Source organism: Microcaecilia unicolor, chromosome 4 (assembly GCF_901765095.1).
Source record: "Microcaecilia unicolor chromosome 4, aMicUni1.1, whole genome shotgun sequence".
Lineage (NCBI taxonomy): Eukaryota > Metazoa > Chordata > Amphibia > Gymnophiona > Siphonopidae > Microcaecilia > Microcaecilia unicolor.
In genome coordinates, this window is record NC_044034.1 from 354,094,918 (window position 1) to 354,122,841 (window position 27,924).

The 27,924-nt window shown below is 46.7% G+C and overlaps 1 protein-coding gene across 1 annotated transcript in view; it reads right to left on the minus strand.

The window, feature by feature from the left end:
* The window catches only part of CNKSR2 (connector enhancer of kinase suppressor of Ras 2), a 659,600-nt gene that overhangs the window by 442,879 nt on the left and 188,797 nt on the right, over positions 1-27,924 (minus strand). Inside the window, exon 5 of the mRNA XM_030202257.1 lies at positions 9,181-9,222. Coding sequence (XP_030058117.1) covers positions 9,181-9,222 — 42 coding nt within the window. The remainder of the gene's footprint in view (positions 1-9,180; positions 9,223-27,924) is intronic.

Genomic DNA, 27,924 nt, shown 5'->3' on the forward strand with positions numbered 1-27,924 from the left:
GGCCCCAAAAAGTGCCCTAAATGACCAGATGACCCCCAGAGGGAGTCGGGGATGACCTCCCCTGACTCCCCCAGTGGTCACTAACCCCCTCCCACCACAAAAAAATGATGTTTCACAACTTTTTACTTTCACCCTCAAATGTCATACCCTCCTCCCAAGCAGCAGTATGCAGGTCCCTGGAGCAGTTGTTAGGGGGTGCAGTGGACGTCAGGCAGGTGGACCCAGGCCCATCCCCCCCCCTACCTGTTACAATTGTGCTGCTTAATGCTTAGTCGTCCAACCCCCCCAAACCCACTGTACCCACATGTAGGTGCCCCCCTTCACCTCTTAGGGCTATAGTAATGGTGTAGACTTGTGGGCAGTGGGTTTTGAGGGGGATTTGGGGGGCTCAACACCCAAGGGAAGGGTGCTATGCACCTGGGAGCTCTTTTACCTTTTTTTTTGTTTTTGTAAAAGTGCCCCCTAGGGTGCCCGGTTGGTGTCCTGGCATGTGAGGGGGACCAGTGCACTATGAATCCTGGCCCCTCCCACGAACAAATGCCTTGGATTTATTCGTTTTTGAGCTGGGCGGTTTCATTTTCCATTATCGCTGAAAAGCAAAAACGCCCAGCTCACACCTTGGCGAATAACACATGGGCGTCTATTTTTTTTGAAAATACGGTTCACTCCGCCCCTTCACGGACCCGTTCTCGGAGATAAACGCCCATGGAGATAGGCGTTTCTGGTCGATTATGCCCCTCCAAGTAAGTTAGCCTGTTCATATAATTACGGAAGGTACCTCTTGCTGAAGGATTTCATTGTTTGCAGCAGGGGCGTAGTTAACACTGAGCGAGCCTGGCAAAATGTCCAGGGCCACATAATAGTAGGGGCCACCTGAGATTGCACCTCACTGCCCCTCCTCACTCCCCTCCCCCCCCACCAGCGTTCGGGACCAACATTGCACCAGCTCTCCCCCACTGCCGGTCCTCCACACACAACAGAGAGAGCACTGAAACCCGCCTCTCTGGCCGGCGGGGCCTTTCCTGTGCATGTCCCGCCTCTCTGATGCAACTTCCTGTTCTACAATCTAGACGTTCACATTTATGCATGCATTTAGCACCTACATGTTTAAAATACGAGCACTTACGCGTATATGTGTGTAAATATCCGTGTAAATGTTAGCAGGTTGCCTAGGCGCTATTCTGCCAATACCCACTTAACTTGCACAGCATAAAATCAAAACCAAAATAAAAAAATAAACTGTACAGCATGTATTAAAAAGGGGCCATACACAGAGGCGGAGCATGGGTGGGAAATGGGCCGAGCTCCCCCTTAAGCACATTTAGGTGCTTCCACTTATGCTGGATATATGGATGGTGTAGGTGTAGGCGGGACGGGGGCGTGGTTAACAGATGGCCATCCTCGGCCCATAATGGAAAAAAGAAGGGCATCCCTGACAAGCTTTTGGCCGACTTTACTTGATCCCCTTTTTGTCACGACCAAGCCTCGAAAATGTGCCCGAACTGACCAGATGACCACTGGAGGGAATCGGGGATGACCTCACCTTACTCCCCCAGTGGTCACCAACCCCCTCCCACTCAAAAAAAAATTAAAAAACATTTTTTTCCAGCCTCTAAGCCAGCCTCAAATGTCATACCCAGCTCCATCACAGCAGTATGCAGGTCCCTGGAGCAGTTTTTAGTGGGTGCAGTGCACTTCAGGCAGGTGGACCCAGGCCCATCCCTCCCTATCTGTTACACTTGTGGTGGTAAATTGGAGCCCTCCAAAACCCTCACGAAACCCACTGTACCCACATCCAGGTGCCCCCCGTTACCCTTTAAGGGCTATGGTAGTGTTGTACAGTTGTGGAGAGTGGGTTTTGGGGGGGGGGGGGTTGGGGGGGCTCAGCACCCAAGGTAAGGGAGCTAAGCACCTGGGATCAATTTGTGAAGTCCACTGCAGTGCCCCCTAGGGTGCCCAGTTGGTGTCCTGGCATGTGAGAGGGACCAGTGCACTACGAATGCTGGCTCCTCCCATGACCAAAGGGCTTGGATTTGGCCGTTTTGAGATGGCCGTCCTCGGTTTCCATTATAGGCGAAAACCGAGGCCGGCCATCTCTAAGGTCGGCGATCTCAACATTTAGGTCGACATAAATGTTGAGATTTGGCCGGCCCCGACCGTATTATCAAAACGAAAGATGGACACCCATCTTGTTTCGATAATGCAGGTTGCCCCGCCCTTTCACGGTTCATCCTTAGAGATGGGCGTCCTTATAGATGGGCACGCCCCTGTTCGATTATGCCCCTCTGTGTTACTATGTGCCTGATGACCTGCACCTGCATCTATAGTGCGATTGGGTAAAAGCAGGTGGTCCCATAGTAGTGGACCCAGGGGAGACTGTGTGTGTTTACTCTGAACATTTCTGATCGGTGTTCTCACATTCATATTTTAAAACATGTTGGCTATTTTTGTCTCTGAGTTACCTGGCATGTGTACAGTATTCACACATTCTAATGACCTCCGTTTTATTATTTGATTGCTTTGCTTGCATGTAAATAAATCAGCTTTTATTTTTACAAATCTTTGGGCTTTGTGCCAGTTGCTTGTCAGTGTTTTCAGTACGATTTGCATAGTTAGGGAGACGTAGCCTAGAAATCCTGATAACAGAGTGCTACCATTACATAACAGTGATCACTGTTCTTACAGTAACCTCACAGGATGCAATCCTTTATTATTTGGGATTTTTATTTTATTTGTTACATTTATATCCCACATTTTCCCACCTATTTGTAGGCTCAATGTGGCTTACATAGTACCGGAGAGGCCTTTGCAGGCTCCGGTGTGAACAAATACAGGGTGATGTTGTGGTAAGATCAAGTTCATATGGCACAGCCACATTAGGGAATCGGAGAACGGAAGAGTTGTGTTATGTCCATTACGTGCTTTAGTTTGGTTGTGTTGCAGAGATTAGGCATTTAAGTTGGATCGGTAGGGTATGCCTTTTTAAAAAGCCTGGTTTTTAGTGATTTCCGGAAGTTTAGGTGGTCGTATGTCGTTTTCAAGGCTTTTGGTAATGCGTTCCACAGTTGTGTGCTTATGTGTCCAATTCTGGTCGCCGCATCTCAAAAAAGATATAAATGAATTAGAAAAGGTGCAGAGAAGGGCGACGAAAATGATAAAGGGAATGGAATGACTTCCCTATGAGGAAAGGCTGAGAAGGTTAGGGCTCTTCAGCTTGGAGAAAAGGCGGCTGAGGGGTGATATGATAGAAGTCTACAAGATAATGAGCGGAGTAGAGTGCACAGATGTGAAGCGTTTGTTCACACTTTCAAACAACAACAAAACCAGGGGACACAAGATGAAGCTAGAATATGGTAGATTTAAAACAAATAGGAGAAAGTTTTTCTTTACTCAGCGTGTAGTTAGACTCTGGAACTCGTTGCCGGAGAATGTAGTGACAGCAGCTGGCCTTACGGAATTTAAAGGGGTTTTGGACAGATTCCTGAAGGAAAAGGCCATTGAACGTTATTAATTTTTTTTGGGGGGGGGGGGGTTTTGCCAGGTTCTTGAAGCCTGGATTGGCCGCTGTCGGAGACAGGATGCTGGGCTTGATGGACCCTTGGTCTTTCCCAGTATGGCGGTGCTTATGTACATATGTAGGAAAAACTAGATGCGTAAGTTGTTTTGTATTTAAGTCCTTTGCATCTGTAAAATAAGTTGCCTTATTTCATTTGAGTTACAATTGAGGCTGTGATGATTATCAGATACAGTTAAAGGGCGAACCGAGTATGTTAACTGCGTATATTTAAATGTGAAATTTTGTTGGAATTATTCACTTGTTGGTTATAACTGGAATTGTGCAGTGAAACTGTGCTGTAACTGTAATCTGCTTTCAGCTACCGGTTAAGAGGAATATAAATTCTATTCTGAGGAGATCACGTGATTCGGTGAACTCGACGGCTGGGTTTGCTGTAGCTCCGGGAGCCCTACCTTTCCCACGCTGTTTTATGAACACTAAACTTGAGATTCCTCTTCCTAAGTCTCTGTAAACTGCGTGGAAAAAATTCTTGGAGAAATCAACGAATGCTATGGCCAGTAAAGCAGCACGGAAGGACAAGGGGTGTACACGCAGCAGTGAGTGCAAGATGGCGGAGTCTACGCTTCCTGCTCCCGCTGCATTTTCTGACACGCAGTTGGACCAACTTACATGTGCAGTGGACAAAGCTCTTGGGCCCCAACTAGGGGAACTTTCCCCACAAAATGGATTCGTTCCAGGCCACAGGAGAGCTCGCGATGCGACTTTCTACCTTGGAGGATGAAACGACAGCACTGGGCCTTACAGTGACGCGCCTTGAACAGCAGATCCAGGAGCAGGAAGCCAAACTAAAAAGACCTGGAGAATCATTCGCCATGGAACAATCTCCGCATTGTCAGGTTGCCAGAGCAAATTCCGGAACATAACCTCACCACCTGGCTCGAGGACTGGCTGTCCAAAGAACTGTTGCTCGCTAACCATATGGGCCTGCTGGTCTTGCAACAAACGCATCATTTGGGGCACCAAGTGGATGGCTGCCAAAAGACTAGGGTTATAGTTGCCCGGGTGCTCAATTACCATTATAAATTGGATATCTTATGTGAATTATGGTACTCACATTCTAATCTTTTCGGATTATTCTCCAGCATTGCAAGACCGCAGATGGAAGTTCCGCCCTCTCTGCGCCAACCTGGTTAACAAAGGTTTGCGATTTATGCTGCTATGTCCAGCTTTATTGAAGGTATTTCATACTGGCCAATTTAGCCATTGGAAAACTTTCACCACGGTGGTTGAGTCCACGAAAGCAAAGGGGCAGACGGTCTGCAAACTCCAAGATGGAAAATCAACAAAGCAGATCGTGATGAAAAAATGTAATTTATTAATAGATATATTAAAAATTATATACAGTACAGCCCGACACAGGCCGTGTTTCGCCCAGCAGGGCTGCTTCAGGGGCTACATAATGATCCTATACTGTCAAAATATGGTAGATTTGATGAAACCAAATGTACTGAAGACCGCAGTTGTGAATCTTCTAGTATATATGTTGAAAAAAAACAGCTCAATCAAATAAACCAGAATCAAGATAGTGTCCGACATATCTTATGTCAGCACATTTTTCTGGTTTATTTGGTTGAGCTGGTTTTTTTCAACATATATACTAGAAGATTCACAACTGCGGTCTTCAGTACATTTGGTTTCATCAAATCTACCATATTTTGACAGTATAGGATCATTATGTAGCCCCTGAAGCAGCCCTGCTGGGCGAAACATGGCCTGTGTCGGGCTGTACTGTATATAATTTTTAATATATCTATTAATAAATTACATTTTTTCACCATGGTGGTTGAGGCCAGAGATTGTCTTCGGAATGGTGAGCCAAGTGCTTCTGTACCTTGAAGAGTGATTGGTTATTCTGCCTTTGTTCTTATCTATTTTCTGCCTGGCATTCTGTACTGGTCTTATTGTATCACTATTGGTCAGGTTCGAGTAATTTGCCCTTTTTGGGCCAGGTGAGGTGTCTCATGTGGGAGTGTTTGGGACTTGGGATTTGTTTTGAGGACTTGGGGGGGATGGGGGGTTACTGCACACTGTTGAGTTGGCTTCTTTGTTATTACACACTTAGTATGCTGCAAGAATTACTGTTCTGAACCTCATGGGTGGGACGAGGGTGGACACCCTGCCCCTTTTCGAATGATAGAAAGGCTGGCATTGCATTTCTCTTTCTTATTTCAGTGATGGCTTTTTTCAGGATGTTGCATTATTACTTGGAATGTAGGTGGCATCACCTCTCTGATTAAACGTACTAAAATCCTGACTACTTCGAGGCGCCAGGGGGGGCAGACATTGTTTGTCTTCAAGAAACCTGCCTGTCTGATTTGGAACATCAAAAGCTTCGGAGAGGTTGGGTAGGAGAGGTGCATTATGTCTCTTCCGGGAGTCGGAGAGGTGAAGTAGCGGTTCTCATCAAAAATTTGGCCTGCACAGCGGAGCTTTTATGTAAAGAAGCTGAGGGTCATTATTTATTGTCGAAACTTTGGTTGCAGGGCAGAGAAATTTATCTTTTGGTTATTTATGACCCTACCCCTTATACCAGGAACTTTTATCCCACATTACTGAAACAAATGTTGACATATTTTGGAAAATCTACAGAAGTACATAAGTATTGCCAAACTGGAACAGACCAAAGGTCTATCAAGCCCAGCATCCTGTTTCCAACAGTGGCCTTCCAGGTCACAAGTACCTGGCAAAATCCCCCAAAAGTGCAAAACATTTTATACTGCTTATCCCAGAAATATTTTCCCCAAGTCACATTTAATAATGGTCTAATCTCTCTTAGTGGTTGGAGACATGAATCTTATTTTCAACCCACAACTTCATAGTACCACACAGGTGGAGCCTGGGGGTCTCCTCTCGACCAGGCGACCATGTTCTCTCTTCCTTTTGCACTTCTTTGCATTTAGTAAATGCCTAGCGCTTGTTTCACCTGGAAGACACTGATTATACCCATAGATCTAGGGCACATGGCACAATGTCTCAGCTGGATTATATATTCACCTCTTCCCTTTTTCAGTTTGTGGTGGGCCCTGAGATGATTTCTGATCATTTCCTGCCAGCCCTGTCCCAGGCTGGTGATTCCCTGTATATTTGGCTCATAATCAGGAGTTTCAAACATACTTAGCATAACGTTGAGAGCATAGGCGTAGTTTGACTGTTTCATTTGGGGGGGGGCAAAGAATGGGCGGAGCATATTAGCATATCATTTGCATATATACATATGCAAATGAATATGCTAATATGGAGGAAGGAATTGAAATTTACAGGCAAAATATCACAGATGCACATTTCAATTAATAAATTCTGAATAAAATACTTTTATCTACCTTTGTTGTCTGATCATTTAGTTTTTCTATTCGCTTTGGTCCCAGTGTCTTCTGTTTTATGCAGTGTCTTCTTTCCAGTAGGCTTCCCTTTGCTCCCCACCCTCCCAGTCCCATCCATCTCTTGCTCCTTCCCTCTGCTCACCATCCCTCCGTCCCATCCATCTTCTGCTCCTTCCCTCTGCTGTGCCTGACCTCTCCCAATCCAATCCATCTCCTGGTCCTTCCCTCTGCTCCCAATGCTCCCAGTCCCATCCATCTCCTGGTCCTTCTCTCTGCTCCCCACCCCTCCCAGTCCAATCCATCTCCTGGTCCTTCCCTCTGCTCCCAACGCTCCCAGTCCCATCCATCTCCTGGTCCTTCCCTCTGCTCCCCACCCCTCCCAGTCCCATCCATCTTCTGTACCTTCCCTCCCTCCGGCGCAGGCAGGAGTCTTTTTCAGCGTTCCTGGCAGCGGTAGCGATGTACACGCTGCCTTCGGTCTGCCCTGGAAGCCTTCTCTTCAAGTTCCTGTTCCCACCTATGCGGGAACAGGAACTTGAAGAGAAGGCTTTGGGGCAGCGCCGAAGGCAGCGTGTACATCGCTACCGCTGCCAGGAACGCTGAAAAAGACTCCTGCCTGCGCCGGAGGGAGGGAGGGAGGGAGGAAGAGAGAGGGGTAGACGGACACGCTCCTCTCCGTCCGCTTGGCTTCCCTGCCCTCTCTGTCTGCGTCCCGCCTTCCTCTGACGTCAGAGGAAGGCGGGACGCAGACAGAGAGGGCAGGGAAGCCAAGCGGATGGAGAGGAGCGCGTGCCTGCATGTGTTGTTTTTTTTTTTTTAACTAATGGCGCGGCGGCGCCTTGTCGTCGTTTGGGGGGGGCATTTCCCCCCCCCCCCCCCCCCCCCCCCCCCCAGTCTACGCCTATGGTTGAGAGGATTGTGTTTTTCATAATGTGGCCCATGTAGATCACCCGGCCCTTTTCTGGAATACGGTGAAAGCTGTGCTGAGGGGCCACATTATTGCATTTATGGTGATGCGACATAAAAAGCTGGCAGCTAGTATACGCAACCTGGAAGACCAGCCTCAGCACGCGAAGCGGCTTTGTCTCCAGACACCTTCCCTACATAACAAAGATGTGTACATCTCGACACAGGCGACCCTGAATACTTTTATTCGTGAACACACGTATAGAAGCACCATTTATCAAAAATATCGTTTTCACACATATGGTTATAAATCCGGAGGAGTAGCCTAGAGGTTAGTGGAGTGGGCTTTGATCCTGGAGACCTGGGTTTAGTTCCCACTGCAGCTCCTTGTGACCTTGGGCAAGTCACTTAGCTCCTCCGTTTACTACCGCCCCATGATCAGCGCCCCCGAGAGCGTGAAACAATGCGCTTGCGGGCTCTGAACGCAGCTAGCATGCAAATGCATGCAAAACAGGACTATCAGCGCAAATAGCATGCAAATGCATGCTAAACCTATTCATCCCCAATGATCAGCGACCTGCGTGCTCGTTCACCGTGGCAAACCCTACGACAGCTCGGAGCTGGCGTTAGGGTTTGCAGACCATTGGGGAGGAATGGTGAGCCTTGTCCAGCATGCATTTGCATGCTAGCAGGCCCCCATTCCCTCCAATGAAGCAACACCCCCTAGGAAACGACGAACCCCCCCTCCCCCCAGCAACAGGGGGCTGGAGGTCTGGCGAACCTCCGGTCCCCCCAACAGGATCAGGGAGGGCTGGAGATCCAGTGGGTCTCCAGCCCCGCCTACTCCCCCCTCCAGCATTTCTAACAAGTCTGGTGGCCCAGTGGCCAACCGACCCCCCCCCCCCCCCAGCGACATGGGGCTGGAGGTCCGGCAGACCTCCGGTCCCCACAACACCCCCCCTCCGACACAGGTTCAGGGAGGGCTGGAGATCTGGTGGGTCTTCAGCCCCCCTAAACCCCCCCCCCAGCATTAGCAAGAAGTAAGTACCTGGTGGTCCAGTGGGCTGCTGTCAATCCCCTACCCCTACCTTGAGCTGGAGGAGGGAGGTGGCCTGCCTCCCTCCTCTTGCCGCCTGTAAAATGGTGGTGCCCAGTCCTGCCCAGTGTATTGTGGGATGCGCTTGGCGGGGCTTCACACCATATAAAGCAGAAACAAATGCCGAACGTGGAGTTTAAATGTTGACCCAATAATATTACTTGGCAAGGTTAAGATCCCATAAATACAGTACAATAAGGTGTGTCCATACAGTCAATCTGATATTCTAATTTCAGAATCATCCACAAGTCAAAAACATCAGTCATTTCAAAAATACTCACCACATGAAGGATCTTGTTCTCTGTTTCATACACTGTGCAATCCTGAAATTGGAAGAAAACAAATGTGGAATTAAAGTGTAAGGCATCATAAAAAAAAAAAAGGAAAGGAAAATGGTATTTAATGTAACAGCTCCAGCAAAGTAACTTTTGAGAGTAAGTAACAAGGTCATTGGTTAGATCAGGAGAAAATAAAACCTTGATGCTATGGAAACAACTCATACTTTTGGGAACAGGCAAGCACTGGGGTGATGATCAGTCTGTCCCAGTACGACAATGCTTACGTTCTTATGTAACTAAAGAGAGAAGGTCCATCAAGCCCAGTATCCTGTTTCCAACAGTGGCAAGTACCTCGCAAGACCCCAGAACAGTAAAACAGATTTTATGCTGCTTATCCTAGAAATAAGCAGTGGATTTTGCCGAGTCCATCTTAATAATGGCTTATGGACTTTCTTTAATGAAGTTATACAAACCTTTTTTTAAACCCTGCTAAGCTAACTGCTTTTATCACATTCTCTGGCAACAAATTCTAGCATCATGGACATTGTAGTATAGGGATGATCAGACAGAACATGTTTGTGTTGTTTTTCATTCCAGAACTCTTCTTAAAAAAGTGCACACTATCCCTCAGATTCTGTATAGGTCATCCAAAGATAGGTATTCAATTTTGGGCATGAATTATCCTCACACAATGTAATTGGCTAAATTGGCACTATAATGAATTATGGGTGTTAACAAGCACTTAATTGACAGTAATTAGGAATTACATGTGGATCTGCCCTACGCCATAGTCTATAACATGCATGCCTAAATTTCATACTGCACACCTCCAAAGGGGGCGAGGCCATGGATAGGAAATGGGTGGGTTGGGGCGTTCCCAGAATTTTAGGTGCAGCGTTATAAAATACCTGCATTTGCACGCCTAACTGTCATTAGTTGGGCGTGAATATTTACACCAAAAAAATGCTCATGTCCAAAGTTAGGCACGAACCCTCGGATTCTATATAGCGCATCTAGAGATCCCTGCTGAAATCCAGGCGCATTCCATAACAACACGCGTAACTGAATTGGCTTAATGAGGTAATTAGCATTGTTAACAGCACTTAACAAGTAATAATGGGCACTAATTGGCACTAATTAGAATATACATGCACAATTTGCTAAGCATATTCTGTAATGCAGTGTGCCTAACTTCTAATGCGTGCAGGCAAAAAGGGGTGTGGTTATAATTCGGGTTCCTCTTTCCCACATGCATCACTTTGCACTTGCTCACATTAAACGTCATCTGCTAGATAGATGCCCACTCTCGTAAGGTCCTCGTAATCTTTCACAATCTTCGTACGATTTAACAACTTTGGCAGAACACAAATGATACATTACATTACTTATGCGTGACTTGAGGGGAAAAGCAGCTGCAGGGCAGGCAGTGTGGCGGAGAACAGTGCTGGAGGAAGGCTTCTGCTGGTGCGACTTGGGGATCCACGCCAGCCAAACCAGAGGCCCCGAAGCCCTGTGTCTGCTCCGCCCCAGCTTTTAAAGGGGCCCCGGCGCCAGAGATTTCTCCTGCTCCTGTTGGGATGGGATCACCCAGGTCCTGTCAGAAGCAGGAGAAAGAAAGATGTTTTGTTCTGAATCAATAAAAGCCAATTTAAAGTCTTTAAATATTTGAACATGTAAAATGTAATAAAATATTTCAGAGAACAAAATTTTGAAGTCACGGTTCAATTCTCCTTTGTCTCCACCACTATGTAGAGAAACCCCACGTCTTCGGCCTCTCTGCTCCCAGGTTCAGGGCCTGCTCCTGAGACTTCCACAATCTTTCAAAATTTGAGTGCACCCTGGTTCATAAAATTATCTACGGCAAAGCCCCGGGATACATGACAGACCTCATAGACCTACCAACCAGAAACACAACAAGATCAACACGAACAAACCTAAATCTCCACTACCCAAGCTGCAAAGGACTCAAATACAAATCAACCTATGCATCCAGCTTCTCCTACATAAGCACACAACTATGGAACACATTACCAAACGTCATGAAAACAACTTACGATCACCTAAACTTCCGGAAACCATTAAAAACTAACCTATTCAAAAAGGCATACCCTACCGACCCAACTTAAATGCCTTTACCCTGCAACACAACGAAACCAAAGCTCTTAATGGACATATAATAACTCCTGCTCTCTAAAATTCTCTTCCTCTCTACGATTCCCTAATGTGTCTGTACACACGAACCTTATTCTACCACAACATTACTGGATTTGCTCATAACCGGAATTGGCGAACGCCTTTACGGTACTATGTAAGCCACATTGAGCCTGCAAATAGGTGGGAAAAGTGTGGGATACAAATGTAACAAATAAAATAAATAAATAAATTATTATTATTAGCATTTGTATAGCACTACCAGATGCACGCAGCGCTGAACACCTGACACAGAGAGACAGTCCCTGCTCAATAGAGCTTACAATCTAAAATACAGACAAGACAAGACAAAAAAGGGCGAGGGAAGTACTGGGTGAGAAGGAACAAGGGGGGGAGGGAGGGCAAATGAATCTCACCAAACTTTATGCACAGCTTACGGAATACAGCTTAAACGGGTTTTAATCGGCAACGATTTTTTTAAGCCCCATGTATTGAATCCAGCCCTGTATTTGCTATCAAACATATAAATGGCAAGTGACCGACTCACCTGCAAATGCGCAGTAGAGTCAGAATGCTGAGGCAGTGTAGAAGTCCAAGCCCCGCCTCCACCAGCAGTACAGCCCAATAGGGAGGAGGGCTTGGGACATGGGCGTGGAAATCGGAGGAGGAGGGAGCAGGGAGGGAAGGAGGGGGCGGAAATGATGGAAACAGACGCAGCGATGGAGAACTGACGACACAACGACGGCAGAAAGAGGGGGGGGTCAAAGGTGGTGGTGGTGGCGGTGGCGGCGGCGGGGACGGTGAAATGGCGGTGGTGGGGACGGCAGGACACAGGTCACAATCGCGGTGGATGGCAGCCCGAGGATGGAGGGTAGGGGAGAGAACAGGGTTGGTGGACGGGGGGAGGCCATAGGAAAACAAAAAACTAGCCCGTTGTTACGGGCTTAACGGCTAGTAGATGGAGAAGATATTAGTTGAAAACAATTCACCATATCTGCAAAAAGCTATGCTATACTAAGGAAAAATAGCTGATATGATTTACTGCGGATACAGTGTTCCTGCTTAGCAGAGACTGCCTTGAGTTGAACAGTGCTCCGATAATCCATTTCCTTTGATGTGATTAATGTCCACTTTCTCTAGATATATTTAGAACTGTGGACTGACCTTTGGAATCGGTGTTTTCATGAAGGTGAAATAAGTGCAGCCCTTCCCCCTACCGCCCTGGGTCTGTCGCCTTTGACCGGTAGCTCATTTTGTGGGAATGCCGGGGTACAGGGGGAGTGTCAGCTCTCTCCTCACTAAAGCAGCAGCTGCTTGGATACAGGGTTGGCTGAGAGGCTGCTGGCCGCGGGGATCAATCTTTCCACTGGTTTCACTCTCTCAAAACTGCACAGGCCAGTCTAAGATGTTTTGTTCTGAATCAATAAAAGCCGATTTAAAAGTCTTTAAATATTTGAACATGTAAAATGTAATAAAATATTTCAGAGAACAAAATTTTGAAGTCACGATTCAATTCTCCTGGTGTCACTGCTCTTGAGACTTCCACAAATAAAGGAAACCTCTGTCTCTTCCTAGACGCCAAGGGGGTTGTTTACTAAAGCTTAGCTCAAGTTATCTGAAACAGGGCCCATAAGAATAAAACGGGTCCTGATGCAGATAACTCGAGCTAAGCTTTAGTAAATGGAGGGGGGAAGGGGGGGAGTTGTCAACAACAGCAGTATGGTGAAAATGCTATTTTGAACTTGAAAATAAAATCATAAGCAGATAGATGTTGGCCCGTTTGAATGCTGTAAATCCGAACAGGGCCGCGGAGAGGGGGGGCAGGGGGCAAAATTCCAGGGCCCGGGACTCCAAGGAGGGCCCGGCATCGGGGTAGCTTGCCCTCTCCTGCTCCCAGGTTGCCGGCGCCGCAGTCCCCAGTCTCCACCTGCCTACCCTCAGCTCCCTCCTGTCTGCCACCCGGTCCCCTGCATTAAAAAAAAAAACAACCTCGAAATCGGCAGTGCAGCGCCTTCTGTGTGAAAGCAGCAGATCACCTCGGGCAGGCCTTCCCTCACTGTGCCCCGCCCTCCTCTGATGTAACTTCCTATTTCCACGAGGGTGGGACACGGTGAGGGAAGGCCCATCCGAGGCGATCTGCGCTTTGACACAGAAGGCGCTGCACTGCCGATCTCAAGATTTCTTTTTTTTCTAAATGAAAGGGGTCGGATGGCAGACAGAAAGGAGTTGAGGGAAGGTAGGTGGAGACTGGGGACTGCCGCACCAGCAGCCTGGGAGCAGGAGAGGGAGATGACAGCAGTTGGGGGCGATCCTTGGGGGGGGGGGGGGGATGGGGCGGCCTTGCCCCAGGCCCGGCTCAGCGGCCCTGAATCCGAAGGCTAAACTGCAACACTCCCAAGATTTTCCTTAGTCTATTGACAATTTTTAAGTTGTTGATTCACACACTCATACATGTGCTGGAATGCTGTTCTGTGCATAAATAATGATATCACAAAGTTTTTATGCAGATGTGTGCACATGCAACTCTGGGTGTCGAGATGTGCGCAAGCCATAGCTTCCTCTAGGGCAGACCTGTGTACGGTCAGTCCAGTGCACTCTCCCATAAGTACATAAGTATTGCCATACTGGGAAAGACCAAAGGTCCATCAAGCCTAGCATCCTGTTTCCAACAGTGGCCAATCCAGGTCACAAATACCCGACAAGATCCCAAAAAAGTACAAAATATTTTATACTGCTTATCCCAGAAATAGAGGATTTTCCCCTAGTCCATTTAATAACGGTCTATGGCCTTTTCCTTTAGGAAGCCGACCAAACCTTTTTTAAACTCCACTAAGCTAACTGCCTTTACCACATTCTCTGGCAACGAATTCCAGAGCTTAATTACACGTTGAGTGAAGAAAAATTTTCTCCAATTCATTTTAAATTTACTACATTGTAGCTTCATCGCATGCCCCCTAGTCCTAGTATTTTTGGAAAGCGCGAACAGACGCTTCACATCTACCCGTTCAACTCCACTCATTATTTTATAGACCTCTGTCATATCTCCCCTCAGCCGCTTTTTCTCCAAGCTGAAGAGCCCTAACTGCTTTAGCCTTTCCTCATAGGGAAGTCGTCCCCCACTAACTACCATATTGGTGCACATTTTTGTGTAGGGCTCATTTGCATATTATTTGGTAATTGCGTTAAGGAGGAAAACTTTGACCTTACTCTTGTGTTAGGAAGCCTTGCATTAAGTGTTAGTGTAGACTCTAATGCAAAGTTTCTGTGTCAGTCTCTCAAGTGCAGAATCCCTCTGACTTGGAAACCTTCGCCCTCCTGCACTCAGCTCCTGGGAATTTCTTCACATTCCTCCTACTTCTCTCCTTAAGGATTAGAAAACACCTTTTTTTCTGAAAGAGAAGCAGGACATGGGTGTGATCTTAAGGTGGGCAAACAGGTAGAAATGGTGACGCTGAAAACTAGAAGAATGGCTGGGTGGATAGGGAGAGGAATGGTCAGTCGGAAAAAAAGAGGTGATGCCCCTATATAAGACTCTGGTGAGACCTCCTTTAGAATACTATCTACAATTCTGGGGACCACACCTTCAAAAAGATGTAAACAGGATGGTCCAGAGGGCAGCTATTAAAATGGTCAGTGGTCTTCATCAAAAATCATAAATAGATGCTTGACTTTGTTTTCTAATTTTTTAAGAACTTCTATTCGTTCAACCAGTGTTAAAGTCTTACAGTTGCGCGACGATGACGAGGACTCCACTGTACACTCTAACAACATTCTTTCGCTTACTCTGCCTGTGGCAGTTAACCAACGAGATTTACCGCCCCTTTGTCACTGCAACACAACGAAACCAAAGCTCGTAATGGACATATAATAACTCTTCCTCTCTACGATTCCCTAATGTGTCTGCACACACGAACCTTATTCTACCACAACATTACTGTATTTGTTCACACCGGAATTGGCGAACGCCTTTACGGTACTATGTAAGCCACATTGAGCCTGCAAATAGGTGGGAAAATGTGGGGTACAAATGTAACAAATAAATAAATAAATATTCTGTGCACACGCTTTTGCGGAGTCTTTCCTGCAGAGGATCGGTCTTAAACTATGCATACAAGTGAATCTTGCACTTATCAGTGGTGCTCTAAACCGAAGTTTGTCCCCATAGAAACTGATGTCGCCAAAAACGGGACCGAAGTACGGCATGCAGTTAAAGAGAGCATGCGCTTATCCGACATGCACTTAAATGGAGTGCACTGTAATCATTTTCATGCCTCAACTTTTGCCACTATGTTACAACTTGCACTCATTATCTTTTCATACGGTCTGTGCCAGAGCCGGTGATGGGAGGCGGGGCTGGTGGTTGGGAGGCGGGGATAGTGCTGGGCAGACTTATACGGTCTGTGCCAGAGCTGGTGGTTGGGAGGTAAGGATAGTGCTGGGCAGACTTATACGGTCTGTGCCCTGAAGAACACAGGTACAAATCAAAGTAGGGTATACACAAAATTAGCACATATGAGTTATCTTGTTGGGCAGACTGGATGGACCGTGCAGGTCTTTTTCTGTCGTCATCTACTATGTTACTATGTTTTCATTTATTACCTCCATAACCCTTATTTTTCAATTTTTTTGTATTCCAATTTTTTACAATTTTTTAAATATATTGTATGATTTACATTTTTAGGTTTCATTTTATTGTATTTGTTTATGCTTTTAATTCATTTATATATTTACATAATTTTTGTGTAGACCCCTGATGCAGCCAGAACTGGCGACACGTGGCCATGTCAGATGTTCTGTCTTCAATAAAACAGCCGTGAATCTGTGGTGCTCTCTTGCCCTTTGGACATTTATCAGCAGCCTCCTTCACTTCTATTAGTAACAATCTGTCCACATAGGAATCATGTATTTATTTCTTTACATGCTTGTTTTTAGGGTTAGAGATAAGAGATGGCTTTCCCAATTTGTGACCATGGAAAATGTATGTAGTCTATCTTACTTTACAACTTGTCTTGACAAAATTTGATTTCTCACTTCACCAAACTGCCTGAAGTGAGTTACAATAAAATAATCAATACACACTTCAGATAACAGCCCAATCTACCAACTGCCCCTAATTCCATAGCCAGAGGAGAAACCGGCATTCAATGTATTGGTTTGAATGAGCCATCATCCTTGATGAATTGGATATTAGTGTTACACACACACACAAAAAGTGTGAGGCCTTTATTGCTAAAACTACACTGGCCACTTATCAGAGAAAGATGCTTGTTCAAAATGCTACAAAATAAAAGACCAGGGAGAGATGAGAACTACAAAGCCCTGGGCAATCATTGTGTTCATCAGAAAAGAATCTTTTGATATTACCTACGATAAAAGAGGTAGGGCTAGAAAAATGGTGAAAGAAGCTTCACAGAGTGGCCGGAGAACTCTGGTGGAATCAGCTTCCTAGGGAACTTAGACAGACGACTTCCTTGGAATTGTTTAGGAATGGGGATCTCCATAGGTGCAGCATTATTCTACACCTCCGGGGGAGGGGAGGCAAACACACTTCTATTTGGCTGCGATCATGATTGATACGCGCTGGTTTAAAGTATCATCTGTTCCCATTATCATTTTATGGCAGTAAGGATTGGAGCCATTGGAGAATTTATTTTTGATTTTCTATGTGTTTTGTATTGTATGTTTTTATGATTTTTGATACTTTACGAACCATAACAAGTCGACAATCCAAGGAGAAAGTCTTTAGATTTATATCAATAAATAAATAAACAAATACACATGTTGTACAGCATGTAAACCTCCACAGACCAGCTAGTATGGACATGGAAGAGGACTCGTAAACAAAAGAATAGCAAAGGAAGCATGAAAACTCCTACCAGAGGCTGGGAGGACTCAAAGGAGGGATTCAGGAGGTGAACAGATGGAGATGCTGTGTGCAGTGTGTGTGAAACAAAGTATGGTCCATCGATTCATGCCCTACATGCTCTGGGCAGGAGAGGATATGTGTGAGTTTACGTGTACTGAGAAAAGAGCTCCTGGTGTCTCTCATTGCTGTGAGATGCTGAGAGCAGAGCCCATGTATTGGTCTGGACCAAAGCATTAAGCAGTGGTGACATTCTTCCATGGCACAGCTAGTCAGGTCAAAAGGCACAACCAGTGACTGGTTGACAAACATTGCTGTAAGGAACTTCGGGGTGAAATAGACGGGTAAGTTATACTGATTCAATGGCATCCCTCTGGTCTCAGAATATGAATTCATAGCTGGGAATATAACTCTGCATTGCTATTTTGTTAGAGCTGTTTTGTAGAATTTGAAAGATTGTATTGGTCTGCACTCTGAAGCCCCTCAGGCATAGGCGTAGACTGGGGGGGGGGGGGGGGGGGGGGGCAATGCCCCCCCAAACGACGAGGACGTGGACTGGCGCTAGAATGAAAAAAAAAAAAAAAACAAGCAGGCACGCGCTCGTCTCCGTCCGCTTCGCTGCTTCCCTGCCCTCTCTGTCTGCGTCCCGCCCGAAAGGAAATGACATCAGAGGAAGGCGGGACGCAGACAGAGAGGGCAGGGAAGCAGCGAAGCGGACGGAGACGAGCGTGTCTATCTACCCCCTCTCTTCCTACCCTCCGGCGCAGGCAGCACCAATCTTCTCTAAGCCTTTCTTGTTCCTGGCAGCGGTAGCGACGTACACGCTGCCTTCAGCTCTGCCCCGAAGCCTTCTCTTCAAGTTCCTGTTCCCGCATAGGTGGGAACAGGAACTTGAAGAGAAGGCTTCCGGGGCAGACCGAAGGCAGCGTGTACGTCGCTACCGCTGCCAGGAACACAGAAAGGTTGAAGAAGACTGCTGCCTGCACCGGAGGGAGGGAGGAAGAGAGGGGGTAAACGGAGTCACGATCCTGGACCCCGCGGGTTGGGGGGGCAGCAGAGGGAAGATGAATGGGACTGGGAGGGTGGAGAGCAGAGGGAAGGAGCAGGAGATGGATGGGACTGGGAGGGTGGGAAGCAGTGGGAAGGAGCAGGAGATGGATGGGACTGGGAGGGGTGGGGAGCAGAGGGAAGGAGCAAGAGATGGATGGGACTGGGAGGGGTGGGTGGGGAGCAGAGGGAAGGACCAGGAATTGGATTGGACTGGGAAAGGAGGTGAGCAGAGGGAAGGAACAGAAGATGGATGGGACTGCGAGGGGTGGGGAGCAGAGGGATGGACCAGGAGATGGGTGAGATTTGGAGAGGTCAGGCACAGCAGAGGGAAGGAGCAAGAGATGGATGGGACGGAGGGATGGTGAGCAGAGGGAAGGAACAGAAGATGGATGGGACTGGGAGGGGTGGGGGAGCAGAGGGAAGGAGCAAGAGATGGATGGGACTGGGAGGGGTGGGTGGGGAGCAGAGGGAAGGACCAGGAATTGGATTGGACTGGGAAAGGAGGTGAGCAGAGGGAAGGAACAGAAGATGGATGGGACTGCGAGGGGTGGGGAGCAGAGGGATGGACCAGGAGATGGATGGGATTTGGAGAGGTCAGGCACAGCAGAGGGAAGGAGCAAGAGATGGATGGGACGGAGGGATGGTGAGCAGAGGGAAGGAACAGAAGATGGATGGGACTGGGAGGGGTGGGGAGCAGAGGGAAGGAGCAAGAGATGGATGGGACTGGGAGGGGTGGGTGGGGAGCAGAGGGAAGGACCAGGAATTGGATTGGACTGGGAAAGGAGGTGAGCAGAGGGAAGGAACAGAAGATGGATGGGACTGCGAGGGGTGGGGAGCAGAGGGATGGACCAGGAGATGGCTGGGATTTGGAGAGGTCAGGCACAGCAGAGGGAAGGAGCAAGAGATGGATGGGACGGAGGGATGGTGAGCAGAGGGAAGGAACAGAAGATGGATGGGACTGGGAGGGGTGGGGAGCAGAGGGAAGGAGCAAGAGATGGATGGGACTGGGAGGGGTGGGTGGGGAGCAGAGGGAAGGACCAGGAATTGGATTGGACTGGGAAAGGAGGTGAGCAGAGGGAAGGAACAGAAGATGGATGGGACTGCGAGGGGTGGGGAGCAGAGGGATGGACCAGGAGATGGATGGGATTTGGAGAGGTCAGGCACAGCAGAGGGAAGTAGCAAGAGATGGATGGGACAGAGGGATGGTGAGCAGAGGGAAGGAACAGAAGATGGATGGGACTGGGAGGGTGGAGAGCAGAGGGAAGGAGTAAGAGATGGATGGGACTGGGAGGGTGGGAAGCAGAGTGAAGGAGCAGGAGATGGATGGGACTGGGAGGGTGGGAAGCAGTGGGAAGGAGCAGGAGATGGATGGGACTGGGAGGGGTGGGAAGCAGAGGGAAGGAGCAAGAGATGGATGGGACTGGGAGGGGTGGGTGGGGAGCAGAGTGAAGGAGCAGGAGATGGATGGGACTGGGAGGGTGGGAAGCAGTGGGAAGGAGCAGGAGATGGATGGGACTGGGAGGGGTGGGAAGCAGAGGGAAGGAGCAAGAGATGGATGGGACTGGGAGGGGTGGGTGGGGAGCAGAGGGAAGGACCAGGAATTGGATTGGACTGGGAAAGGAGGTGAGCAGAGGGAAGGAACAGAAGATGGATGGGACTGCGAGGGGTGGGGAGCAGAGGGATGGACCAGGAGATGGATGGGATTTGGAGAGGTCAGGCACAGCAGAGGGAAGGAGCAAGAGATGGATGGGACGGAGGGATGGTGAGCAGAGGGAAGGAACAGAAGATGGATGGGACTGGGAGGGGTGGGGAGCAGAGGGAAGGAGCAAGAGATGGATGGGACTGGGAGGGGGGGGTGGGGAGCAGAGGGAAGGACCAGGAATTGGATTGGACTGGGAAAGGAGGTGAGCAGAGGGAAGGAACAGAAAATGGATGGGACTGCGAGGGGTGGGGAGCAGAGGGATGGACCAGGAGATGGATGGGATTTGGAGAGGTCAGGCACAGCAGAGGGAAGGAGCAAGAGATGGATGGGACTGCGAGGGGTGGGGAGCAGAGGGATGGACCAGGAGATGGATGGGATTGGGAGAGGTCAGGCACAGCAGAGGGAAGGAGCAGAAGATGGATGGGACGGAGGGATGGTGAGCAGAGGGAAGGAACAGAAGATGGATGGGACTGGGAGGGGTGGGGAGCAGAGGGAAGGAGCAAGAGATGGATGGGACTGAGAGGGTGGGGAGCAGAGGGAAGCCTACTGGAAAGAAAACACTGTATAAAACAGAAGACACTGGGATCAAAGCGAATAGAAAAACTACATGATCAGACAACAAAGGTAAATAAAAGTTTATTTTATTCATAATTTATTAATTGAAATGTGTCAGCTTTTTGAAATGTGCATCTGTGATATTTTGCCTGTAAATTTCATTTCCTTCCTCCATATTAGCATATTCATTTGCATATGTATATATGCAAATGATATGCTAATATGCTCCGCCCATTTTTTTGCCCCCCCAAATGAAACAGTCAAACTACGCCTATGCCCTCAGGGTTCCATACTTGCACCTGCTCTATTTAACATTTTCTTGGCTCCCCCTCCTCACTGTCATTCAGAACCACGCTTGCACGCCTTTTTGCTATGCTGATGACAATCAGATTATTTTTAGGTTCACCGATTCATCTTCAGTCACCACTCTTAACAACTGTCTTTCCAAGGTCTCCACCTGGCTGAAGTCTAACCTCCTGTTTCTCAACATCACCAAACGTGAAGCGATCCTTTTTCCTTCCTCACATCATACTTCCTTTCCCGCCCCTAACCTTGATGGAAAATCTCTATTGTACAAAGACTCTCTTAAGATCGTAGGCGTCACATTTGATTTCTCCTTGACCTTTAAATCTTACATAGACTCTGTTCTTCCCTCATCCTTCTGTGCCCTTCATGAAGTCCATTCAGTTCATTCCCTCCTCCCAGTTCTTTACTACACCCTCTCCTCCATGCCATTGTTATATCACGTTTGGATTATTGAAACTCCCTCTTTGCCGGCCTTCCTCTCCAGTTAGTTCAATCGACCGCAGTTAAACTTCTCCACTATGCCCAGTGTTTTGATCATGTCACCCCCTTCCGAAATCCTAACACTGGCTCCCGATCTCTGCCCATGTTAAATTCAAAATACTCTTACTGGTGTACAAATCTAGATTTCCTTACGCCCCTCTCTATCTCAACAAACTACTCATCCCCTACTCTTCTCTTCATTGCCTTAGATCTGCCGACAACAATCTTTTTGCGTTACCTCCATCATCTCTCATCCACCTCAGCACCCATGACACTGCCTTCTGTTAACTGGGTCCAAAGCTCTGGAATGGCTTCCCTCTCCATATCCGTGACCAACCCACCATCTCCACCTTTAATCAGGCCCTGAAAGCTCATTTCTTTACTGCCTCATACTCGCCCACACCATAGTCTTCCTATGTACCTGCCACCTTGTTTTCTGATCTCCCATTTCCTTTTCCATTTTATTCTGTACTGCTGTCAATCTGTCTTTCTTTTTTATGCATTGTGTAAACCGATTTGAAGCCTGTGCCAGTCCTTCTGCGGTACATCAAGTCTCTGGAAATAAATAAATAAGGGTGTAAAATGAAAATGAAGCCTTTTCGTCCATCTCCGATTGGTAGTCTGCTAATAATTTCTGTTTTAAGAGTATGATTCATCCAGAATTTTTTTCTCTTCTGTGTGGGAGGAACCCTTGATGACTCAAGCCTCCTCCGTGCCAGTGGGGTAAGCATGAAAGCAACTCACCTGGATTCCTTGATCCTGCTTCTTTCAAATAACATTGTTAATCAAATTTTATCACATACTGATGCTTAGGTAATGCGCCCTATTTTCTGTGAAAAATGTATTGCATAGATGTCTGAGTGAATTAAAGAAATAATATACTTTATGTGCAGAGAAACACGATTCACTTTTCATCTTTCCATCTATTAAGGGAGTAAAGAGATTTAAAATGTTTGATAGACTTCTTGCAGTTCAAGCATCGAGGTCCTGGAGTGATTTTAATATTTGTTTTGCTGCTCAGTTATCTTTTTTTGTTATTCAAGAAAAATGTAAAAGCATATCTTTTTAAGAAGTTTGTTAAAATTAGTTCTTGAACAAAATTATCTGAGGCCGATATTCAGAGCAATTTAAGTGGGCTGGAGAGGCTCTGGCCCGTTTAAGTCACCTGTCCCCGCCTAACCGCTGATATTCAATAGCACTAAACCGAGCAGTGCCACTGAATATCGCATCTGACCAGCCAAAACAAAAAGTGCTGGGGAGAAGCCGGGGCTTTTGTAGGTGCCGGTGACATTCAGCCAGGGCCCACATGAGCTTCAGCATCCCTTCCTGTCTCCCTCCCAACCCGCGTCCACAAGCCACTCCCCCCCCCCTGCAAATGGCGCCACTCCCCCCAACCCTCCAGGAGTCCATGCAGGGCTACCCCGGACCTACATTAATCCCTGGTGGTCCAGTGGTGTACATTGGGGGCAGAAGCAGAGCCCCCTCGCTCCTGGCCCTTGTGGCACCTTTGCAAAATGGATGCCGAAACCTCTCAGCTTGCGGTACTTCATATAATACCGCGAGCTGCCGTGAGAGATCAGAGCAGCCATTGTGCAAAGGTGCAGCGAGGGGTAGGAGAGAGGGGCTCTGCTCCTGCCTCCAGTGACCACCACTGGATGGCCAGGGATTACGATAGGCTTGGGGGGCCCTGCATGGACTCCGGGGGGGGGGGGGGGTTGGGGGAGTGGGATCAGGGGGATTTAAATTAAAAAAAAAAACTTATGCAGCTCCAGCCCAATATTCAGTTGGGGCTGCACACCTCTTATGTGGGTTTGGCTGAATATCGGATGAGCCCACATAAACAGCCGCAGCCTGCCTGCCCCAAATTGGTCCCCGGTAATCAATGCCGGTGTCCGGACATGGCCCAGCACTGAATATCAGGGGGTAATTTAGCCGACGATGATTAGCATTTAAAAAAACACTGACCGCCACTGGCTGAATATTGAGGGGGGGGGGGGGGTCTGTTTTTTGCTTCCCAAGAGATTGTCTTGTTTTTCAATTATTGTAAACCACTAAGAATCTGAATGTATCAGCGGCATAGAAGTATATTGCAATGTAAGGTAATAGTCAACCAAACAGCGGCAGTGATCCAAGGAAGTACAAACACTGCAAGAGTTTATCCAAATGTCAACTTTAATTTGGTGGTTACTGACTTTTGGAACTGCACCAGAGCTTTTTCTGTCCAGGTATGTTTGCCTGAGCCTCTTGCAAAATATGGTGGACATTTTCCACATCCCCCTAGAGATGTCTGAATTCCCTTCTCCATGCTCATTCTAAAAGAGAGCTCTGTGTACGTTACAATGTAACGTCAAATAGGACTTCCCGGGATATTATAGCGCATCAAATCTAATTAGTTAAAATTGAAATTGAATTGTAAGAAAAGAAAAATGCTAATTTACTCTGTCTCTTTAATCCATCAAAAAGGCTTTAAAAAAATTAAGTAACTTGCATAAGAAAAGGAAGTTGGAAGTACAAGTTACCTTGTGTAAGTAAGATGCTGGCAGGAAGCGGTCTTAAGATCAATGCCTGCTCACCACAGGGGTGCTGCACTGGTAGCCATTTCTTAGATTAAAGCTAGGATAAATTCAGCATCGCACAGTGCGAGTTATTAAAAAATATTAATCACGTACTGCAGATTCCACCATGAGCTACCAGATGGTGGATACGAAGCACATTCTTCACATATTGTACCCCGGAGAAACTTCAAAACTATTTTAAGCAGATGATTTCTAAACCAGCCTGCTTGAGTGCAAAGTCCGAAGGATACTCTGGTCAGACAAACTGAGAACGTATTTTAAAAAGGCAAGCCCATGCCTCTTTTTGCCTTGAGAATGGCCCACAGACTTTGGCACCTGCCGCCTGTGGGTTAAATTTAGCTGGGAAATCGCAGGCATGGATTGTAAAAAAGCAACATATGTGCGTGATATGTTGGTCTCACCTAAAACCATACTCCCAGAGCCCGCATACACTTTTAACCGGGTTAAGGGCGAGCAACCTTCAGACGGACCTTCGTATTTGCCCAGTAAACAGCTTTTGAAAATTTTCCTCTTCGAGTACAGTTCATTCAAGAAAAAAAAAAAATGAAGGCCCTCCAGTAAAATTTCTTAACTGGAAAAATAAGAGTTTGTTTACATCTTTTGTGAGATACAAGATTTTCTCGATCTACACCTCCTGCCGTGCCCTCACAGATATCGACAGCATGTGTTAGGGGCGCACCCTACTGGCTGATCTAGGAAGGGCAATAGATTATTTATACCAGTACAAGTGGTTGAAGAAGGGGAGGAACTAGCTACAGAGTAATGGCCACAATGTGGACAGAAAGAACGAGCAAGCCAGCTTGCTGAAGAAAGATCTTAAAGCAGTGGCATAGCCATGGGCGGGCCGGGGCCCACTCTATTTGGTCTTAGGCCCACTGAAAATTGTGCACTCTTGCTGTGGCTGGTGGGGATCCCTAAATGTCGTCAACTGAACATTTCCTCCTTCTCGGGCAGCCAGCACTCTTCCAAGCAGCAGCCAGCAAACAGCACTTGCCTCGAACATACGCCGATACCACCCGCTCTACACATGCTCAGTTTTCACACATGCGCAAGCATTGAGCGTGCACGGAGTCAGATCAAGGCAAGTGTTGCTGGCTGCCATTTGGAACAGTACCAGCTGCCCAGGGCTTGGGTTTGCCGGGGTGGGGTGGTGGTAAGCGGCAAAGAGTAGACAGCAGAGCGGAGAGAGACAAATTCCGTGCTCACCCACCTGGGGCTCAGGCCCACCCAAATTTGGCTGTCTGGCTATGACCTTGTAATGAGGCTCTCATGTCCAGCAAAACTGCCTCTCCTCTGGGCAGCAGAAGCCAAGCACAAGCACTCATGTGCTGCTGCTCCTCCTTCCCCACCCACTCCCTGATTGGTTCTCTGAATCACAATATGCTAATCAGCTTATGGAGGCCGGTGAGGCAGTAGCTACCTTCCCATACCTGGTGCAGCTGTGACAAGACACAATCAAGGAAGAGAGAGCAAGAAGTGAGAGCAAAGGGGATGAGAGGTACAGCACCCACGGGGGTTACCAACAGCAGCTGTTCAATGCAGCTTCAAATCAAGCTTTCAATAATGATCTGGAAATAATTCTCATGCTTCTGTTTTCATTTTGCCTCTTTCTGATGGATTCTAAGTCTTTTTAAATATGTCATGCTGTTACCAAATGTGGCCTACCATATATCAGGCACAGATGTATTCTCCCTCTCTGCTTCCACCCACACTGCATATCTGATATTGATGCTTGATAAGAATAGAGTGGCCTGGGCTGCAGAATATATTTTTAGATTATTCTTTGAAACCTACCTTGGTAGAAAAGTGACACACTCAAGTTGCCTTTAAGAAATGTCGGAAAGAATGTTTAGCAAGCCAATAGCCTCCTACACATGATTCCATCAACTTCAAGCTATTTGGAATCTTTAGAAGTTCATCAAGATTTCATTATTTCATGAGAAAACAAAAACGTCCAAGTTTGCTAGAATCTTTAATTGATACCTTAAAGCAGGAACCTTCTAAACCTGATCCTCAAGGGTCAAACTGATCTGGTTTTCTATTCTATTGGAGTTTTCTATAACACTGAAATACTCTAAGGCAGCCAACGAGAGAAGGAAAAATTCTAGACCTAGTCCTTAGTGGAGTGCATGATCTGGTGCGGGAGGTAATGGTGCTGGGGCCGCTTGATAACAGTGATCATAATATGATCGGATTTGATATTAGCTTTGAAGTAAGTATACATAGGAAATCAAATACGTTAGCGTTTAACTTTAAAAAAGGAGACTATGATAAAATGAGAAGAACGGTGAAAAAGAAAAATGTAGAGGAGCGACTGAGAGGGTCAAAAATTTACATCAGGGGTGGATGCTGTTCAAAAACACCATCCTGGAAGCCCAAGGACAAATATATTCCGTGTATTAAAAAAGGAGGACAGAAGACCAAACGACAGCCGGTCTGGTGCGCTGATAAGGAAAGCTAAGAGGGACTTCGAAAAAAAGATTGCGTTGGAGGCAAAAACACATAGCAAAATTTTTTTTAGGTATATTAAAAGCAGGAAGCCAGCAAAAGAATCGGTTGGACCGTTAGATGACCGAGGAGTAAAAGGGGCGATCAGGGAAGACAAAGCCGTAGCGGAGAGATTAAATGAATTCTTTGCTTCGGTCTTCACCGAGGAAGATTTGGGTGGGATAAAGGTGCCAGAAATGGTATTCGAAGCTGATGAGTCGGAGAAACTTAATGAATTCTCTGTAAACCTAGAGGATGTAATGAGGCAGTTCTACAATCTGAAGAGTAGCAAATCTCCTGAACCGGATGGTGGTATTCATCCCAGAGTACTGATAGAACTGAAAAATGAGTTTGCGGAGCTTTTGATAGTAATATGTAATTTATCCTTAAAATCGAGCGTGGTACCGGAAGATTGGCGAGTGGCCAATGTAACGCCGATTTTTAAAAAAGGTTCCAGAGGAGATCCAGGAAATTATAGACCGGTGAGTCTTACATTGGTGCCGGACAAAATGGTAGAAACTATTATTAAGAACAAAATTACAGAGCATATTCAAAAGCATGAATTAATGAGTGGAGGAGTGGCCTAGTGGTTAGGGTAGTGGACTTTGGTCCTGAGGAACTGAGTTCGATTCCCACTTCAGGCACAGGCAGCTCCTTATGACTCTGGGCAAGTCACTTAATCCTCCAATGCCCCATGTAAGCCGCATTGAGCCTGCCATGAGTGGGAAAGCGCAAGGTACAAATGTAACAAAAAAAAAAAAGTCAACATGGATTTAGTGAAGGGAAATCTTGCCTCACCAATCTACTACATTTCTTTGAAGGGGTGAACAAACATGTGGATAAAGGTGTGCTGGTTGATATTGTGTATCTGGATTTTCAGAAGGCGTTTGACAAAGTACCTCATAAAAGACTCCAGAGGAAATTGGAAAGTCATGGGATAGGAGGTAGTGTTCTGTTGTGGATTAAAAACTGGTTAAAAGACAGAAAACATTATAATTTTCCCTTTTTTTTTCTTTGATGTATTTTCTAGAAATTTATCAAGATACTAAATCGTCTTTATCTGTACTCAAGATATTATGCTTGAATGTATTTTGAAATATATAAATAAATAAATAAATAAATAAATAAATAAATAAATAAATAAATAAATAAATAAAAAAAAGACAGAAAACAGAGAGTAGGGTTAAATGGTCAGTATTCTTAATGGAGAAGGGTAGTTAGTGGGGTTCTCCAGGGCTCTGTGCTGGGACCGCTGCTTTTTAACATATTTATAAATGACCTAGAGATGGGAGTAACTAGTGAGGTAATTAAATTTGCTGATGACACAAAGTTATTCAAAGTCGTTAAATCGTGGGAGGATTGTGAAAAATTACAAGAGGACCTTACGAGACTGGGAGACTGGGCGTCTAAATGTGTTAGGTATTATTAGGAAAGGAATGGAAAACAAAAATGAGGATGTTATAATGCCTTTGTATCGCTCCATGGTGCGACCACACCTCAAATACTGTGTTCAATTCTGGTCGCCCCATCTCAAAAAAGATATAGTGGAATTAGAAACGGTGCAGGGAAGGGCAACG